Here is a 22,645-nt window from a genome sequence, read left to right on the forward strand (position 1 = left end):
CTTTGAAACAATATACTATAGGAGCCTTCTATTAAATGGTCAAGCTTTTTTAACCAATAAATAAAATTGTTTGATATTTATAGAAATCAAAACTAAAAAAAATAGAAACTGAAAATGTCCGTAAGGAGCTAAAAATAAGTCAAAATATTTGGAAAATGTTATGGTGTATAGAAAATGCTAATATAAACATTCAGTCAAAATTTCATGTACCTACGGTCATTTGTTTAAGTGTTGCACCAAAAACCAAAATCAATTTTCTCGAAAACAAATTTTGCGTAAAAATTCCCATTTTTCCTTAATTTTTCTTTTTCACGGCACTTTTGAAAATTATTGGGACTTTATTTTTACTTTAACCCCCCAAAGTACCAACTATATTCACTTTCCTATCAGTAAAGATACTGTTGAAGAAAATCTAAGCATTTTTACTATCCTAAAAGGTGATGACAGACACAAAAAAAAAAAATTAAAAAAAAACACACATCATTGTAAAATCAATACATTCATCGTTTCGCACAGAATCTAAAATATACTTAATATACCTATATTCCGTTGTTAAAAAAAAAATTGTTAGTTCAATAATGTATAGGATAAATAATAATATAAAATAAATTGTTTACACCAATAAATGTACAACAGTGTTCAATATAGATATCGATGAATTCAGGTGGTCCCTTTATATAGATACTATAGCGCAATTTACTATAACACCCATTTTATAAATCGAAAAATGCCAGCGCAACTTATTATTTTATATTTTTACTAGGTTCACTGTGATCGCAATTTACAATCACCCGAATTGTCGATACATTGTATAAAATTTGTACACTGTACACGTGAAGTCGCTAACGTAGGTACATAGTAATATTATACAATATTGTATAATTGAATAATTCGTTTTTTTCAAAATATATTTTTTAATTATTAATTTTTAAAAAGTAAGCTCGCCATGTAGTTTATTTTATACCTATACCTACCGGAGGTAATAGTGTAAATTTGTAATGCTATATTCATCAACTTATATTTCACTAATTTCGTATTTTTAAGCGTGGTTTCCTGCTTCATGAAGCATTCAACTTTGAATACAATAAGAAACAATTTATTGTTGCGTGTATGTTAAATAAGGTCATGTTTGTACAATACGTAATTTTATCGGCAGAAATGAACAGAGTAAATTTACAATTATTGGCCTTTTGATTACCTGATATAATTTTTATATATTTAATATTATATTATATTATATATTAACGGGCCGAGTTTACATTCTCCCATTCCAATATTTACTAAATTCTTACAAAATATTTTAATCGTGCAAACAATATTATAAACAAAATATGTAATATATTTTAATTTAATATATATGGGTGCTCAGATATTGATATGTAGCCATGTAGGTAATATAGGTAGGTACCACTATAATAATAAGTAATTGGTATACAGATTTTATTTCATACGAACGTACAATTTTATGTCACACTATTGGTCAAGACATAATAATCGGTATGTTATAAGTTATAACAGTGTAAAAGGTATCATAAGTAAGTACTATAAGAACATATTAATATATTATCTGTGCTCTCTCGTTGGTTTTTTAATATATTTTAATTCTCAGGCCAGTCGTGTGTATGTAAGATTAGACGGATGCAAACAACACGCACGCGGGTGTGCATGCTATTATAAGGTACTATTATGCAATTTCAAAATACAAATAAAACATAATTTTTTTCAGTTGTGGTAAAAACTAAATAGTTAAAAATTTAGTAATTTACTACCCTCCCAAGAACAACAAAAAAGTTTACAAGAATATTTACCATAATAATTTATTCGTTTTAATAAGATTTATAAGTTTCGCTGACCCAGTTTCTCTATTGCTAGATTTAGCCGATTTAGGTGGATCTTGATATATTTATGATTATTGAATACCTGTAAATTAAGAGGACGCTTGTGTCTGTGCTTAAAAGCCGGCTTTTATTCAATATTTTCATTTTCAAGCGAGATATGAGCATTTTAATTTGTGATATTTCGAAAATATTTTGAAAATTAAAATATCGGAAACATCGCCCGACTCTTAAGCACAGATAATTTTCTTACCTAAAATGTCTATAATAGGCCAGTTCACTCTTATATCAAAACTAACTGCACAACAGGCACACTATTAAAACTAGTAAACGAATGTCGTACGTTTGTATAACAACAAACGCACGGGTAGCGTCCTCTTAAATGAACACCATTGAAAGTTTTATATAAATTATTGTACTTCATTAAATTTAGATATATTTTTATATTATATATATGTCGGTCATTGTTATTAGCTGTACGCAATAGGCAATAGCATTCGCAGGATTTTAGTTCAGTTAGGATTTAACCTGAGTTTACATTATTTTTTTCTAAACAGTTTTTATATAATTGGTTATAAGTTATAACAAATTATAGTTAGTCTCAAATTTAGTCTACATTTAGAGTGTATAATCTGGTCATCTATAGAGTATCTTCGGGCCATAATAAACGTGATAATAAACGATAGTACAAGATGATACACCATATGACGATTATGGCAGACGTTTCGAAATGTTCTAAATCAGCCAAAAAAAAAAAAACTGAAACTATGATTATCGACGTCTTTGTAAGACCGTACATAGAAATTATACCCATCGGGGCACTCATAAAATTCCACCTCTGTTTTTGGTCGGCAGGAGGAAGGATGATGTCCAGTGTTAAAAATAAAAATTATAAATATCTACCTATATAAAATTATAAAACATTACTTGTATTTTAAATAAAGGAACAAATTCACTTTAGTTCCATGCGTTTTTCTGTTTTTTTTTGTTTTTGAAATATGTATTTCAACGAGTTAAGAATGATGGGGGAAAAATAAAAAAAGTTTGCGTAAATCATTATTTTGGAAGTTATATCCTTTTGCAGAAGTAGGCAATTTTCTGTTATTACGCATGCACATAAGGTTGTGGTTCGCCGCCACGCACCAGCGCCTTGAATAAATTTTTATTTTTTTTATTAAGATCTTTCGTATTTTAACAAATTAAGAACAGCACATAATAATATAGTATACACTAACAAAGTATGACAAGTAGACAGTTGTAGTCGCTACTTGCTCGCTATGCCTACCGGATCCGATCGCCAAACTCGAGGTCCTACAGATAAAAGTTAACTTTTATCTAAAAATGATTAGTTATTAACTAATCATAATGAACATCGAACGAAAATATTACATTTTGTTGTATAATATATATAATATAATATAAGTACCTTTTACCTAGATATCGTATATTTTTTTAATTTCTAATATAGATGCTTAACAGTATTTTTGAAAATACGTTTTAGGTATGCGTATTATACATATAATAACAATACCAAACATGTTAAAAATTAAAAAATCATAAATACCACATCATTAGCAAAAGTTATCATTTTTTGCCACCCCCAAAAATTTGCTGCTTGGGGCATTTGTCCCTTTCACCCTCATCTAAATGCACCACTGCGGCTTTGTCATATTTAACAATTTATTTTATATCTATTCAAAATAAACAAAAATCAATCTACTCTGTGTATTAAAATGGTGGTAAATAAGTTTTTTTTTTGTAGAAAAAATAAATTTCAAGGAGTCAGACCCCCAGAACCCTGCAACTGCGTACGCCACTGGCTATACGGGCGTACCACGCGCCTCCATCCGAAATTCGAAACTCGTTATGACAGTGTTTAATTTGTTTTAGATCATTTTATATCGTGTCTTGTTGATTTTTTTCGAAAAAAATGATGATAATTTAACATTTTGTTTTAATAATGTTTATTGAAGTGATTATAGACACCTACACAATATTTTTTAGTTATTACCTATAGTTATAACTGCAATATTCATTATTATTTAACTGATAAAATATCGATATCCACTAAATAATATTATCACGATTATCTATATTCTCACACAGCCGATACGGGTTGATGTAATATTGTAACGTATTTATTAAAGTTAAACCAAACATTCTTTTATAGAAAACGTTTTAAGTAAATAATTAATTAAGAGGCTGTATTAGGCTATAATCATGAATATTTAACACACAACTATTATAAAACTAAGCAATATATAGTTATTAATATTTAATAGGGGCATAAGGGGCGCAGCTTTTTATGTATATAGGTAATTAAAAGGTCAAAATATGTAATAATGAATGTTTTTATTTTTTTCCAAAATAAGTATTAAAAAACATGAAATATTTAACAAATTGATTTTATTCAACATACATTTTTAAAATGTATGTCATATAAAAAAGAAAAGTACTAAATTGAAAAACAAATAAACAAACTAGATCAACCAGTCACTAGAACTATTGAATAATAGTTTCTATAACATATTATATGGCGATATTAAACATCGCTTACCTATTTTATCTAATTTATTACGATTTACAACAAATTTAACATTAATTTTCCCGCAGAATAATGATTATTGTCAATATTATGTCTGTAAATAAAAAATATAAAAATACGAAATAATATGTACTTATCTGCGTAAAATATTTTTGAAAATGTAACTAACCAACAACCAGTATTATAAATTATAATATTTTATTATACCCAGTCCTGTAAAGAATACTTTTAAAAAGTACTTGAGTAAATACTCAAATACATTTTTTTTAAGTATTTAAGATACTACTCAAATACTCTGAAAAAGTATTTGCCATTTGGATTACTTTTCAAATACTTTTGGTTTTTAAAGTGGATTTCTAACTATCGTAATATAAAACACATAGGTAGTAGGTTGTTTAATAGTTAGCTAATAGTTTAAAGGGAATATATTGTTATTCAATAACTCTTTTCAGAAATCTGTTTTCACAAACTTTCAGGCTTCAGCTAACACAGAAATACAGAATACTAAATAAAACTATTATTCTATTATTGTAGTTGACAATAATATTTTTCCAACCAATTATTTCGAATAAAAATAAAATGTTCGATATATAAAACCAAAGTATTCAATACCAAAAAGTATTTTAAATACTATTCAAAATACTTCATGCTGAAAGTACTTAAAAAGTTATTCAATACTTAAAAAAGTATTTGAATACTTTTACTTAAATACTTTACAGGTCTGTATTTACCGTCACGTCTATTTAAAAAAAATAGTAATAATTTTGGTATATTTATCACGCAAGGGCATAATGCGCACTGCACACGAATTTCAACGGGAATTGTTGTTTCCCTAACATGCCCTCTCCATTTAGAGATTATAATATAATTTCATTATATTGTTACGATTTAAAGCATTATTTGAAAATGTACCTACAGGCTACAATAATATTCTTCTTTAGAACATCATATATTATTCTTCACCTGGTGTTTAGGAGCAGTTGTACCTATTATTCTTTGAAAATATAATGTATTATACTATAATATATACTTTATAGTACTATATTGTAATATAAGCGACGTCCATTGAAATAACGCGCGCCCTGCAGGGCATTCAGGCATTGCGACGCGGCTTACTTTTTTAAAAACGTTTGACAATGCAGGCAATGTACCTACATTATATTATACATTTATACATATAGGTATAGTGCTGTAGTATTATAGAAAGTAATAAAAATTGTAAAGCCAATGCGCATATTTTGAACACGTCGTGGGAATTCAATAATATCACGTATAATAGTAATAAATTAAAAATATTTCAACTGTCGGTCGGCAAGGAGAAAACGATTATAAAAAAAAAAAACTAATACCCGAAAAAAAAGGGGGATGAATAAAATATGATCATTGGCCGTATAGCAACAATAATGACATGTTGCATGCGGAGTAACCAGGTGCGGCCATGGTTCTGGTGAATAGGGTTGTTGGGGCTCAGGCGCGGCGGGGCGGCGGGTGACCCAGCCGAACAAGTCGGCGGCGGACGCAGTATCGTTCGGGAGAGGCAGCTGATGGGATCTTCGATACGCCTGCGGGCTCCGGTTGGTGCCCCGCCTCCATTTGGACGGACCGCACTTTACCGCCCGCCACCGGTCAGAAGCACCTGTGGGCTGTGGGCTGTGTGTGCGTGAGCGTTCATGTAGAGGAAGAATGATTTACTTAACTACCATCATGCCTATATACAATTATGCAGCTGCAACAGGTACGGAGAGAGCCTACGCGGAGGGAGAGAGAGTAAGAGAGCAAGAAAGAGCGAGAGAGAGTGAGAGAGAGAGATATGCATCGTGATGGAGACGGTGATATTTAATGATATATTATGTAATGGCGATGGGGAGCGACCGAGAAAGAGGAAATGGGAAAAAAAAAATAATATATTTTCATGGGCGCGGGTAGATGATTCGACAAGGCATTTATAGTGACTACAACTGCGCATTAACTTAATAGGTTTTACCAGATTTTTCATCTCGAATCCATTAGTTACTCGCATTATCATAATATTCTACTGCGCCAGAACGACTCGCATGTGGCATGACCCTTTTCTTTGTGTGAGTGTGTATTTTATTTCTTTTTACGCACGACACGTGGTCTTATACTCTTATCTGTCGGCTTATTATACAACGTAAAACACATTTCAGAGTCAAATATTTTCCCAAACTCAATAATAATATAAGATTATTCAACGTCTGCGTATGTGTGGGAAGCAGCGGGAACAAACATAATAAATTATTATACATTCTGTATAGCAACAATAATTATCATAATATTATTATGTAGTGTCCTGCGGGAATATCAAAAAGCAAATTCCAAAAAACCGTCGATAACAAAAAACCGAACCGTGCATTCCGGAAATAATAGTTCTCATTGCCCACCGTATATAAAAATATAAACGCGTTCAGCGGAATAATATTATTATGATAAACGTTCACACGCAGTAAATAGTTGTAGCCTGTGTACGATGATTACCTTGTACCTAACTAGGTGGAAAATGTAATATTCGCTCGAATATTGACGATGTCTGTTAAAATGACATATTAGTTTTCTCTCCCTGACTATTTTTAGTAGTAACAGACATTTTTTCCCTCACGTTTAATATGCGTTAAATACGTATATACGTCGTGAATATTTTACGTACGGTTTTTTAACTATTGTGGACCGCATAAATTCAGCGATTGACTGTTGTAGTTACAGACAACCCGATAACTTGGCCTATTTATTGCACGGAAAAAGCGATTGTAGTCGATTGTCGGCCATCGTGTGATATAGGTATTGTATAGGTATCATTATTGTGTAAGATATAATAATTAGGGCTCGGATTTAAATGATCTTAGAAGTATCGAAAAATGCCTATAAAAAATTACATTTATGACTTAAAAATTTCTTTGGAAATCAAGATACATTTGTGAATTTTTTTATTTAAAAATCAGAGTACCTTATGTTGTTTTAGTACAATATGATGTTTATTTATATATATATATTTTTTTCTTAATATATTACTAGAAAAAGTAATGCCCTAACATCATTTGAAAATGCAAAAAATGACCCAACTAATTCGTTGTGAGCATAGTGTTTACTGTAAACACATTTGTATCTTGAAAAGCATCGTTTCAAGCATTCCAGAATAAAGACGCAAACGCATCGAAATCCGAGTCCTAATAGTAATAATAATCGCTTGATAAGTAATACTATAGTCTCTAAGTAGGATTTTCTCCGAGACCAGACAGTAACCTGTGAGTAAAGGTTAACTGTTTGTCCATTGTGAACCTAACCAAGTGTAATTACTTCATATTTTGTTCTTGTAATATGAAATTAATTTGTTTCCATTTATATATTGGACGAAATAAAAATTGTTGAAAAACATGGTAACGAAACATTTAATTATTGAAATTGTATGTAGATAGTAGATACACTAGACAAAACAAAATTAATAAATGGAGATTGTGTTACAGTTTTAATTAAAATGAAACTTGACGACACATGACAAAATATAATTATATAAATTATGAACAAATATAAGCTTAGAACTTTTAGTCAAACATACTTACATATCTAATAAATAATATTTAACTTCCTTTTTAGGCAAAATTGCAGTATAGTTGGAAATGTTGTGGAATTTAGGTAGGCTATATAGTATTTTACCGGACAAAGTGAAACATAAAGATGTTCAACCTCCGAACTCCCAAGTAAACTACCATTAAATCAATATATAGGTATCTATAATTCTTTTAATGGAAATATGCAGATATTTTTTAAATATAAATGAATTATTAAATCTATTTTATTATTTTATAACATAAAGTATAGTAGGTATCATAATACCTATGTCATTATTTTACGCGCATAGCCGAGGAACTGCGTTCGCAAGTTTCTGAGCTAATTTGCACATACTGAAATACATAACTTATAAGTGATATAACTAGATATAGGTAGGCTAGTGATGTAATAACTACTCGTAAAAGTTTAAATAAGTTAGGAACTTGTAGTTACCTAATTGTAAAACGTCACAATTTATTTAATTTTATATTTTATTCTTCAGTTCACTTAAAGAGAAGATTATACGATTATATAGCTACCTAATCTTATTCAATTTTGTCATTTTGATTTTGTCATTAAGATTAGAAAGTGAAGTTCGAACCATTTCTTCTACCTGTTTCGATTAAATTTGGTACGTCGGATCCAACTTATAACATAACTATTGTAGATTGTAGACCGTATGAGTACGTAGCAATGCGATTATTGTAGTAACATGACGAGTAAATAATCAGTTTTGTTTTCATTAGTCGTTATTTATCTTATAAGCTTAGTAATTTTTCGGATGTCCAAACATTACTAGACAATAAATACATTATCAGGAAAATATGTCAATATTAATGTTTCATACTATTTTATATTGTTTTATAAGTATGTTCCTTATCAATCGTTAAATCATAATGAAATGTTTTTACACAAGAAAAAAATTATTGCTTACTTAGTCACTTGTATTCAGGTAGGCATAGTACTTGTAGTATAAATGTATCATGCAATGTAATCATTTACACATTATCAAAATAATTTAAAATGAGATAATTGTGCTTGTATAATATACTATATTTTAGGTACACGTTTTTTATGCGTATATATATAAAAACAAAATATTTTATTATCATAATTCATAATAATATATTGCAATCAAAATTCGTTCCGAGAAATATGAATCAGTATAGACACCAATTAATTGTTTAAATAATTAACAAAGTTTAACAATTCGCGATAGTATATTATAATCCAATTAAAATACTTACGGAAATGAAAATTTTAATGCATCTATAATATATAATATGAATTCTATTTAAACATATTATAATCGATTTCATATAATTTTTTGATCATAAAAATAATACTATTTAATATCGCACATTTAATTTTTCTTTCGTTATTATCATTGCACATCCGTAATAATACAGTCAAGGTTTTATTTTAATTAATTACCAAACTAATATTAGTAAAAACTAAAAGCACAAAAAAAATTAAGGAAAGTTGAACTTTTCTATTTTTCACACGAATATCAAACTTATTGATAATATGGCAATATTAGTGTAATTGACATTAAATAAAGTATCATGATAATAATATAACAGTGTTATAGTTATGTCTATAGTTACTATCAGTATAGTTATTCGACCGACTATTTTCTTCCTCTGTGGTATAATATTATTTATGTATAGGTACTAAATACTACGATAATACAACCATGGTCTAAAATAAGCGATCAACGATCGTTGTTATTAAAGTTCTAAAACCTTATCTTAAATCTACGTTGCATAGCAGCTAGATCTGGTGACTGGCCGTAGATCGTAGTTAAAAAAAATTATTATTTTATGTAGGTAATAATTAAGTATTGACTATCTATATTGACTAAATTGATTATCTGCCCAAGTATATAACACAATGATCGATTTTCTTTGGTTTAGTCGATTTTAAAGTAGGTGCCTAAATAGTAGTAAGTACATATAATATTGTAGTCGTATATTTATGAAATGTAATTTTAAAAAATATTATTTATTACAAGGTCCGTGCCATCTGTACATCAAGAATCCGCCCCCGGTTTGTCAGTTACCACCGACCTAAATAACGACCACTATTACGGACAGGACTTGAGGGAATGTAATTTTTTTTTTGTAACAATTAGTGCACCCTGCAATATTAGCCATTAGGTACATACAATAGAAAAATTTAAAGTACAAAATATCCTTAGAAATATAAGCTCACTGACCTTCTCCGTTCAGAACTATTTTTGAGGATACATACCTGTTTATTTTGTAATGGGTAATACAATGATTTATCATTGTATTATAATTAAAATCATCCATTAAAGTAACCTACTGAATGACGAAGTACACTGGAAATCTAGAAATACACGGTGGAAGACATAAGTGCCAACATGCGATAAGAAAAAAAATAAGTCGTATCGTACGAAAGAGCCAAAACCGTATCGTACGAAAGGTCCAAAATCCTAAGTACCTGCAGTGTGCCATGGTTAATAGATTTATTATTGAACATTTTTTATAAGATCGACATTTTTAAATAACTACTTACCTATATAAAATATAAATTTTGGCGCATATGATATGTCATTTTTGCACCTTTAGCGCTTATATCATACATCCGAAATACAGCATTGCGAGTTTTTTCATTTGCGAATTAATTTAAAATAAAATGATAATTAGGTTATTGTTGTTTTTGCTTTGAATGAATAATAAATAAAATTAATTTACTAATATACCAACCTATACATTTTGAATGACAAAGTCAATAGTTAAAATTGAATAAACATACCTAAAAATTATAATCAGTAAGTACAATTATAGCATAATTTTTTATACAAAACTATTATAAATGGTGGTAAAAGCTACATAGATGGGAAGGCTAAGGAAAAAATTTCGATGAAACAACCCAATTCAAGTCAGAGAAAACAAATAATATATTGCTGTTATTATTATTTCGTACCCAGGTTGTTATTACAGCCTTATAGGTACAATTATTTAAAACAAAATATATTTTACTCATATAAGTCATAACTATTACTAATTATACATTTACATTATTATTATTGTTACATCACATCTAGCATTGCTACTATTAGGTATACAATTAACCTTACTTTTTTTTTCTTATACTGCAATGTCAGATATTTTGTAAAAAAAACTGTTAATCTTCAACCCATTTTCTTTTTGTTTTAGATTTTCTCAAAAATCGTCCAATTCTATCTGTGCCGCATTAACATTTATTTATCTACGCATTTTATCTATCAACTTCCATATCGTAGGCTGTACCTCACCACTGCATGATGAATATTATGTTGTTCCAACTCAAGCAAATATTATTAGTTCGATGTTATCACAATTTTGTATAGGATATTACGAATAAGTACCTACTGTAGCAACAAAAACCTATAATTTAAGTGTCGGTATATACCAATATGATATTATTAATATGGTAATATGATGGTCACCCGAAGTATAATCACATTGATTTCATGAAACTAGTATAAATTATATTTCATATACCTACCTATTTATTAATTAAGTAATTTTTATACGTGGGAAAAAAATAGATAATAATGCAAATGAGAGGCAGCCGAGACCTACATAATATACATAATATTACCGGTTTCAAGTTTGATTTACACGTGAAACAACATGATGAAACGCACGTGTTAGTCATAACTCATGATGTGCATTATATTATATGTATTAGGCACTTACCGATTTATACCTAAACCGTGTAGGACATATAGGTACTACAATATATAATAGGTATATGTAAATTTTGATTTATGAAACGATTTATTTTTTCTAGATAGTGACATTAAGTGATAATTAATTATTATTCAGATATATGTTATAAGTGTAGAAAAAAGCATATTTTAAAAAAATTGAATTTTTTCACGGTAAAGTAAATCTATATTGCAAGAAAATCGCTTAACCATCAACCCATTTTCTTTAGGCAGTCAACTGAGAAAATTAAATGAAAATACAAATTCATCAGCAGTTACTACCTTGGTATAAGCAATTTACATATATTACTGAAGTGTTACACCCTATACTATATGCGATAGTATATACGTTCGATCTACCTATATGATCACCGAAGTAAACAATATTAACAATTTCTTCATATAAGGACATCATATGTAGATACCCCATGTTGTACCGACATAATTACGAATTGTATTCATTTATATTCTAGTTTCTACCTACATAAGATAAGTGATATTATATTACATACATACGCATGTAAATGTATATTATATATTTGTTTAGTAAATAATTAATTGTATGAGTAGGGTTTATTACAGCTTTCAAAAATAAATACATTATTTATTCAAATATTGAATGACGATAGTTTTTTTTTTTTTTAAATACCTATCTATAACTATATAAATACCTACTATAGCACGTTGATTGACATTAACAATAATATGTACCTATAATACATCATAAATCAATAATATATGCGGTGAAGAAATGTACAAGTTTTTTTTCGGAATTAAATCGTGTCGATTTACCAAGAGTTCTTTTACTGGTGGAGAAAAATGCTGCCGACTACGATCCGTGACGGGTGGCACGTCCTCCGAATGTCTTGGCATGGCTCTAATAGACATTAATAATAGTAGGTACGCGACGTAGCAACGACATAACATTATATGATTTGGTTTTAGCTATTCTGTCTTTTAATAATTAATTTCGTGTTTGTCTGATCTTAATTGCATGAATATATGAATAAATATCAGTAATGTATGAGTTATGTTGCTGTGGTATATTATGTAGGCGTAAAATACTAGAAATTCAATTTTAAAAACTAACTAATTTGATTTTAAAAATATTTAAATCACGTTAAATATTATCACTCGTTTAGTTAAATATTTTTTTTTTAAATTACCAAAACAATATATTATGATTATAAACTCTTAAAATGCATATATTTTTGTAAGTATGGGTATTCGTTTTCTTTAAAATTCTTCTTCCGTCTATTCGATTACGAATTTCCCATTAACCTTTTACGATGTCCTTACAGTCCTTATTATTTATCCTTACATTATAATAAGCTGAAGAACTTGTTTTTATGACAATCATTATATTTTGTTACTTACTCATAATATGTACACTTCTAATTTTTTTTATTAATTTTAAAATTAAAAAAAAAATACGTAATATTGTTATTGCAAGAAAATTAATGCATAGAGATTGCAATATTACATAATATTTTTCTAATAAAAATAGTTAAAAGGGTTTTTAGGGATTATGTTTTACAACTGACTTTAAAATGTCATATTGATACTATTAATTAATTATTATATTGCTAATTATAAGTACCTATACCACTGTACAACATCTATTCCGATATGTTGTTATGTTAGAGAACTAGGTCCTATAGATATTTCACAGTATCATGTTTTAATATTTAATTTCCAATTTATAATAATTATAATAATTAATTCATAATTCTATATAATATGAGCAGAAACTACTATACTATAATATACATCTTATGAATTTTAAACAAAACAATTTTTAATTCTAAATTATTTTCCATAGAATTTTACTACTACCTATATAGTTTGTCACAATGTAACCCATCGTTAGAAAATTATTTTATAAATGATTGTATATTTTACATTATATCAAGTGATATATTGTACAGGTAGTTATACTGTTTTGGGTACCTATACCAACTAATCTAATTTATTATATCATATTTTTATCTACCTTGTTATAATATACGACGGTTATACAAAATGACCATAATATCGTCATTCGTTGTGCAACCGTCTCTATAATAAATTAAGACTATTTGAAACTTTGAAAGATAATTTTGCCATTACACTATGTTATATATTATATAATAATAATATTTAGACATAATATATAAAATACTCATTAAAACAGTGTTTACAATTATTTATTTAATACTGCATATATGCTTTGAGATAGATCACATACGTGTAGTATGTTATCTATCTCACTGGATGTGTGTACGCAGCTTAATCAATGACTTATAGTATGTTACGGCCGCATTCGGATAGATCATTAAAGATTATTATAAACCGATACGGTCCACTACATAATATTCAGCAAGCGTGTTCACTGTTCAGTGTACGCAATAATAATGTGTATATATAGATACCTACCTAGTACCTATACGGCTATACGGTCGATATATAAGTGCCCGGATATTTGCATTTCCCGTGTTTAATATAGGTACACAACATTATATGATATAATACATATACTAAAGGCCGTACTTACAATGTCCGGTTAAAGTTAACCGAAACTTAACCGCCCGAATTCTGCCGGTAATAAAATCTGTTATCAGTCAGTTAGCGTTAACCGACACTTACCGGACATCGTAAGAACGCCTCTTAGGCCATAGAACATGTTCTATGCTTAGACGCATAGGCGCAAATAGGGGGGGAGGCTTTAGGGGCTAAGCCCTCCAAACATTTCCTACATTTTGTTTTAAGCTTATTCAATATTATCAAAGTAAGGCCCTATTAGCCCTATTAGCCCCCCCAAATCTCAAACGCTATTTGCGCCTATGCTTAGACGTAACTCGTTTGATTCTTCACGTCTGCAAGATCTCATTGGAATAATTATACACATTAACAGTTCACGACTGTACTCATACAGTTGTGATGACCGACAGCTATACCAATCCTATGTTGTAGGTATTATAGCTGATGTATTGACTGTATATTATAGCTGATATTATTTAGGTACTACCTACTAACACTACCGTGATTCAGTCATTATAGTAGAATTTATGTTTATCCAATGCACGCGAGTTAGGTAATGCGCCAACTCGTTTGTCATCGACTCTGATTATGTTATTATACATTATTATTATATTATAATGCGCGCGCAAGCTGTTCGACGGGAAAAACGTATATGATACAATGTTGTGTAGTGTTAAAAAAAACTAAAAACGTTTAAATGTCGCAGAACATTTGGCAATGAAAAACGTGCAGGAAAATAATTAATGAGAATAGTAAAAAAACCCGCGCTCGCGCCCGCGTGATTGATGTTCGGACATCTGCAGACTGCAGCAGTAATGAATATTATTATAATACCTATAGAATACACAGAGAGAGAGAGAGAGAGAGAGAGACCTAGACTTAAAATGACCGGTCGCGTTCGACGTTCTTTACATAATATTATTATCTATAATCATAATAATATCAGACGAATGAAAGTTGTTCTGGAATTTCTATAATGAATCATCGGCGACGGTTGAGAAAAAAATATATAATATAATTAGAGGAACGATTTGAAACGCACGTACCTATTATTAAAATATATTATAAATTATAATATGTATAATGTATATTATACATTATCGGCGGCGGCGGCGGAGACTATTGGTTGATGTAGTGGTGCGATGGTGGTGGTGGTGGTGGTGGTGGTGGTGGTGGTGGTGTTGGTGGTAGAAGTGGCGGTGGTGGCGGCAACCGTACTACACCTTGTATACTAGATCGGACGGCGGCGGCGGATCTCTCCATTGAACGGCGGCCCCCCCTCCCACAGAGCCGACCCTCTATATAACCCATTATCCCGCCTCGATTTGAAACAGTCTGCACACACCAACCTCGCGTCACACGCACGTTGTCCGTTCATTCTTATACCTGCACACGATTATAATAATCGGCTCCTCTCCGGAAGTCTTCTTGTCTCTTGGAACTTAATCGTTTTTTGCAAGACAGTTGTCTTCCTCATTTCGAATTCGATTTTTTTTACACCATATTGGTCCGTTCTCGTTTTAATTTTTCGTTTGCACTCCATACAACATGACTATAGAATCAGTCGAAACAATCATGATGCTCAGAAATGACACGACTCTGGCAACGGCTCAAGAGGCTCCGAAAAGGAAAGTGATCTACGGCAGACCCGGCAAGGCTTCCAGGAACGACAAAAGCCACATGATCGTCTCCGTGTTTTTCCTGATGTTATGTTTCTGGCTGCTAGCCGCGGATAGCAGCGCATCCGTAATCAAGAATAAGGTAAGTCGTTATTTATTTATGTCATCATAATGTTGTATTTTCGCCCGTCAGATTTCCTCCGATATCGATACAACAACGTACGTATTATAGAATTTTCATTTATCGTATATGTTGTTGTTTTTCCAGAGGGCTATCGCTTCAGCTACCGAAAGTACCACAGGACCGTTGAAAGAGTGCCACCAAAATACCCCGTGTGGATGGGCCATATACGTGCCGTTCACACGCCGTATCGATTATTTCATGAAAAACACGTGAGTCCATCCCGAACCTCGAAGCACTATTATAGTAAAATGATAAAACAGTCGTTTTTAATACACTTTTGCTTGATTACAGTTGCATTTGCAATCCGAACTTGGCGTGCTTGAAGACCGATGATGACCTGTCAGTGAACGCGTACGTGTACCGCTGCAAGCCCAGACCGTTGACTACTACGGAGATCATACCGACGACCATCTGAGATTTGAGCGAGGGATATGTCCACAGCAACGAAGCGGTGGCCAACACCACACCACTGGCGCTGCTTCTTCGCCATTGGACAAGTGAATTTATACTAGTTTATTCCTAATACCAAATCTACTTATGTTCCGGAAATCATATTTTTTACTATTTTTTTCTAATTAGTCTTAAGAGTTAAGAAGAAGAAATATTTTTTTATGCTATTAAAGCTTTTTCGTAATTTATTTTTATTTAGGTACTTATACCTATATATACTTAAAAAAGTAAAATTATTAGTAATTTATATCAAACCTACTTGGTTGAAATCATTTATTCTTATACAATAATTATATTTATGTATTTTTCAATACTATTATATTTTTTCGTACAAATTAAAGGGCATTAGCCATTAGGGAAAATCATATTTTAACCCATGTAAGAGGTTTCATCCTTTAGACTTTATATCACAGTATTTTTATATTTTAATTTTTCACATTTTAGATTATACCTAAGTTTGTAAGAATAAGTTAAATTATTATTTTTTGAGGCTATAGCTACTTAACTATTTACTTTTTTACTACGACTAACATTATTATTGTAATAATATTTATAATGTTTATCTCGTTGTCATTTAATATGGCGATTAGATCAACATTTTTATTTATTATTTTTTTCAACACACTATTAGACATAATTAAAAAAACATACTACTGTTGTTTAATAATATTATTATTAATATTTATTTATTATTATTATTATTATTATGATTATTATTATTTTTATTATGTTTATTATAATTATGTCCTCTGGTTTTTTTAAATTATTTTATTACATTAATAAAGAAGAAGAGATAAGATTACATTTGCGCCTAATAATTTTTATCTTTTCTATTGAAGTCCCTTCCTAATATATGAAATCCTAGTCCGTATTCGTTTTGTATTATAATAATTATTATATCTACGCATATATTATATACGTACAGATAAACTCGGCACATCGAATGCGTAATACATTGTTATCATTAATCAATGTTTTACTAACGATGTATACAAATATAATATTATACTAAAAAAATATGTATGGCGTGAACTATAATTGCTCGGAAACTTTACGAAGGCCAAAACGCCTGGACAACGAGTGAATAGGCATCGAAATGTACTCAAATCGTATTAAATAATAATAATATTTTAGAGTAAACATGACATCGGTTTGCCGTTTGGCGTGGCGTCGTCTTACTCGTATAAGTACCTATCTCTTTTCTATGGTCTTATCCTATTGTACAGCATATACTGTGTGTGCGGTTACTATACTGTTTGGGCATTTATTTTCTTAAGCGGTCATTAGCAACTCAATTATTATTTACTTGTTACAATAAAATTATAGATTGAAAAAAAATATTTAAGAACCGGACCCGATAACGGCTACATTTGGCATATTATCATATCTTAGGTATTATTATTATTATAGGTACACACGTATTAATATTATTATTACGACTCTTCTGTCGTCATTCGTCTATTTAATGCAAATAGATAACAATTATAATATTATCGAAAACGAATTATTAATGAGTAAATGACTCATCGACCAAATAGGTAAGTACAATCACTTATTATTAAACAATAATATTATGACCTCTTAAACAATAATTTTACTTTTAATTGCATGCAATAGATACGCGTGTACCTATATTATATTGTAATACTGTCTAAGTATACACAGTTTAATATACTCATATCAGACGTAATACTAATCTATCATCGAAAACAGTTCATCGTGACGTGCGTGGTGCGTACAAAATAGTTTTTTAAATATTATTATTAGTATTACTAGTAAATGAGAGGATTTCTTAGTTAAATCGCAGTTTTCGAACATTTTCGAGATTGGCAATCGACTTTAAATATTTAATTATATTTTTTAATTATGCAGCTATATAATTAATACTGTAATGGTGGTGCAGGACATTGATAACAATTTCTTTCAATCCGATCTATCCGAAATCGTCGTCGATATTTTGGTTTGCGGCGAGAACGAGTTGCTGAAAATGTTATAATTTTTTAGCAACTTTTGTATAGTTTTTTTCCTCGTATATATTATCGTAGAGTCACAAGTTCACAACTCACAAGTCATTTTCGAATAACTTTTAGTGATCACACTATAGTTGCCACATAAGTATCAAGTACATATTATCGTAATTCGTAGCTCTAATCAGTGGCGTACCCAGGGGGGGGGCTTAGAGGGCTTCAGCCCCCCCCCCCATTGGCCGTGTTATGGAATACATTTTATATTATAAAATACAAAGTACCAACCATTATATTCCTAAAAACAGTGTTGAATACAACGTTGAACGTACTATTATCTTAAGTAACAACGACCTATTATAAGCAATAATCGTATAACATATTTTTTATAATAAATCAGTCCCTACTTCCTACTAATTAAATATATCACTAATATATTATGTATGTGTTATAAAAAGCATATAATAATGAAATATTACAATTAACTGCTATAAGACTTAATTGAAAATTGTTTGTTAAGATGATGTTAAATTTTGATTTACTTTGTTTAGCCCCCCCCATTCGAAAATCCTGGGTACGCCACTGGCTCTAATTAATCATTAAACATAACTATATACACATATTAATTTATAATAGTATAACAGGATAATAGTATATTATAATACGTATATTATTTAATCAGTGGTCATTGTAATATCGGCGTATAGGTACTAAATAGGCGTATAATATTGTCATAAAATCTATCAGGATTATTATAATTGACGATGGTGTCTCATCAGCCCCTTGCCCACATGACCATAAAATATATGTATACACGTCATATTATTGTTGTTTTTTACTCTAGTACGTGATTTTTTGTGCTCCTGCAGTGAATAATAATATACCTAATAAATAAACTGTCGTTGTGTTGGATCTACACGCAACTAAATAATACGCCACACTTACGAAATAATATTATTATGATAGTCCACACACACTGATCTTGTTTTAATCGGAAGCGATGCCGGTTTTGTCGACTTCTGCAACTATCTGCGTACACCAGAAACTTGGACATTTAAATGATCGTATTACACGACACATGTCTATTAATATCATCCAACAGTAATTATAGACGGCGCTAGAATTTCGATCGCGAAGACGATATATTATCTGATTTAGATCACAGGGTGGAGGCATTTACACACGAAACCCACGAGTATACTTGCCGTAGTCGTAACTATTATTATTTTCGATGTATACTTTTCCTCGTTTATTCTCTTTTGAGTAGGTTAATAGCCACCTTGCCTACTGCAGGTCACTTCTGCAGAAGTTGAATCTTAAATAGTCATTTGTAAACGTAAATCAATTAATTGCGAGTTAATACATGTAATAATATATTAGAATAATAACATAATATGTGAGTGAAAAGTTTGAAAATAGAAAGAAAATAAGAACCGGCCGAAACTAGTGGGTAATTTTTTGTTAGATACTATAGGCTATAGCTGTAGGTATATTATCCGACTTCACCCGGCTTAAAATTAACCTATTTTTTTATCGTTTTCCACCCAATTCCACGTCCTAATCATGACTCAATAGTCAATGCTCTTGACTGTTTCAAAGCCGTGCTTACGGTATACGCAGCGTGTCATAATATACTATAATATTATTATATACGCGTTTTTTCGATTTACATTACGATTATATTATAATTTAGTATTACACAGATGAAAATGTTATAAAAATTTTTTTTTTAAATTTGTCAAAATATAGATGCAGTGTCATATAAGTGCAAAAAAAAAACAAATATAGTGGATGGGAATTTCCGCTGGTACTTCTGTGTACGAACGATTTTTTACAAAATTTAAGCTGACTTAACGATCACGCAAATATTTTATCGTTACTATTTAGTATTTATACTTTTATATGGATTTTATTGACCCACGATATATTATACAATATACTCCCTACAACACATTATTCACAACTTCAACAATAAATCTTAAATAACGGTTGTATGTATAGTGGCTGCTTTGCTGTACGAGGGTCGAGGAGCCTGCAGATTGCATAGGGTAGTGAACAATATGCACATTGATGCGATTGATGTACATCTCACAGAGGCGTATTTACGTGTCTCGTCAGTGGCTATTGACACTCTAGCAATGGCCTGCAGACCTGCGAATTTAAATCAACACAAAACTAATTTTATAGATTTTTTTATAAAGAAATTAAACTTATTTTACACGAGGAAATCTGCAAAATATTAATGTCGGTCAGATACTTATAGATCTACAACGATATATCCCATTGATAAAGCCTGCAGATTTCCATTACACCGTGTCTTGCCATGTTTGTGAATTTGTGTTATGTATAGGAGGTATATTGAATACAATTGAACACGTATTATACCTATAGAAGTTGAATATAGTCAACTATACACGACACAGTATTAGGGCCATATTTAGGACTTTCCTCCCAAGGGCAACAATAAAAACCTTCAATCATATAAATAAAAAAAATGTATTAGTTTAAAAAAGCATTTTTGATAATAACACGCGAAATCAGGTATATTAAAAAAAAATAACAGTTAAATAACATTTTCCCCCGGTTTGTGACTAAAAAAAATTCTTTAATTATATTTTCATAGTAAAATAAATACTGAAGATTAAAATATTAAATCACATTCAATGTTTAATACGGCTTTGGCATTTATAACATATAATAAATTATGGTAACGAATTACAAAATGTATAAATATAGGTAATATTAATTGTATATAGAAATTAAGAAAACAGAGTTGTGTGAGGATTAAATCAATGACAATTTAGACCCACTAAACGACCTTGCAGGGTGTTTAGTAAATACCCGGATTTAGTCTTAAAAGAATCATTGAGAATCAGATTCAGCATCGGACACTGAAAAAACGGATTGTGATGCCTCCGCAGTTTACTCTTAAGACTGACTAACGGAAAATATGGTTGCGGTTATTACCAGTGTCCTGGTGACCGGGTAACATAGACCATGGTATAAATTCGGCGACCGCGGTCCACGCTGTATTTAATATGTTCTAGTGGCGTAACTTTGTAAAAATCTTAGCGGGCGCAAAATAATACCTTCGCCTCCGCAAAAATTTCAGGTAGCGCAAATGCTCCCGTTGTCAGCCCAATTATTACGCCACTGATATAGTCTATGATCTATATACATAGGCGCAAATAGACAAATTATTTTTGGGGAACTAAAGCCCCTCTTATAATATTTTATAAAAATTATATACGCTCAGTACTAATTATTGACTTTTGAACTGGGGGGGACTTGGCAGACATGTGGGGGGACTAAGTTTCCCCAAGCCCTCACCTAATTGCGCCAATGTCTATATAGTATACTCGCTAGCGGTTATCCGCGACGATTTCCCTCGTCAGTCGTTGGCGTGAGAAAACACTGTCATGTTTTTCCTTCGATCGCCGATTAAACCATTTTCGTGATGTCTTATGCAGTTCTTCTATTGTGCGTATTAATATAATGACGTGTTGTCACTCATGCTCTAATCACATAATTCATAAATCATAATATTATATATTATTATATAATGCTTTGTAGCAGTAGGGTGAGTGGTGACATTACGTCTCGTTTAAAACGGGATTGTCACGCCCTTCCCATATAACATTTGGGAAATTAAAATATTTTAAACATTTTAAAGTGGTTAAAAAATGAATAGTTCACTAACAATGTTGTATAAATATTATCTTTTTATGATAACAACATAATTAGCTACCTACTTAAGATATACCTATTATATAAAAATGTTTTTTAAATATTTCTCTAAAATTTCCGTGAAAATATTTTTGGATAGCAAACGCAAAAGGTTACTAAACAATTATTTTCAGGGCAATTACAATAAAACTTTTGATAAATAATTTTTCACAAATATTTTAAAAATGTTCTATTAGCATATTATATAGGTATTAAAATAATAATAATAATAAATGTATAAATACAAATACAATTATATTGTATAAGCATCATTTTTTGGGGTTCCGTACGGTAAAACGGGACCATATTACTAATAGGCTCCGCTGTCCTAACCTAACCTAACCAAGCAGTATCTCATGAACCACGAAAGTTAGAAAGTTAAAATTTTCACAGATTATGTATTTCTGTTGCCGCTATAACAACAAAATACTAAAAATCCTAGAATATATAATATAAGCAGTGTTGCCAACATGTTTATAGATGGTGGTATGGATTACGGAACCCTTTGTGCGTGAGT

The 22,645-nt window shown here is 30.4% G+C and overlaps 1 protein-coding gene across 1 annotated transcript; it reads left to right on the forward strand.

The window, feature by feature from the left end:
• Positions 1-15,747: 15,747 nt before the first annotated feature.
• LOC100167416 (uncharacterized) lies at positions 15,748-17,242 on the forward strand. The gene is given in 3 exon segments (NM_001293547.1): positions 15,748-15,946; positions 16,073-16,197; positions 16,280-17,242. Coding segments are annotated over 3 exon segments (435 nt in total). The 5' UTR covers positions 15,748-15,760; the 3' UTR covers positions 16,404-17,242.
• Positions 17,243-22,645: the final 5,403 nt, after the last annotated feature.

The sequence above is a fragment of the Acyrthosiphon pisum genome, chromosome A1 (assembly GCF_005508785.2).
Source record: "Acyrthosiphon pisum isolate AL4f chromosome A1, pea_aphid_22Mar2018_4r6ur, whole genome shotgun sequence".
NCBI classification, from domain to species: Eukaryota; Metazoa; Arthropoda; class Insecta; order Hemiptera; family Aphididae; genus Acyrthosiphon; species Acyrthosiphon pisum.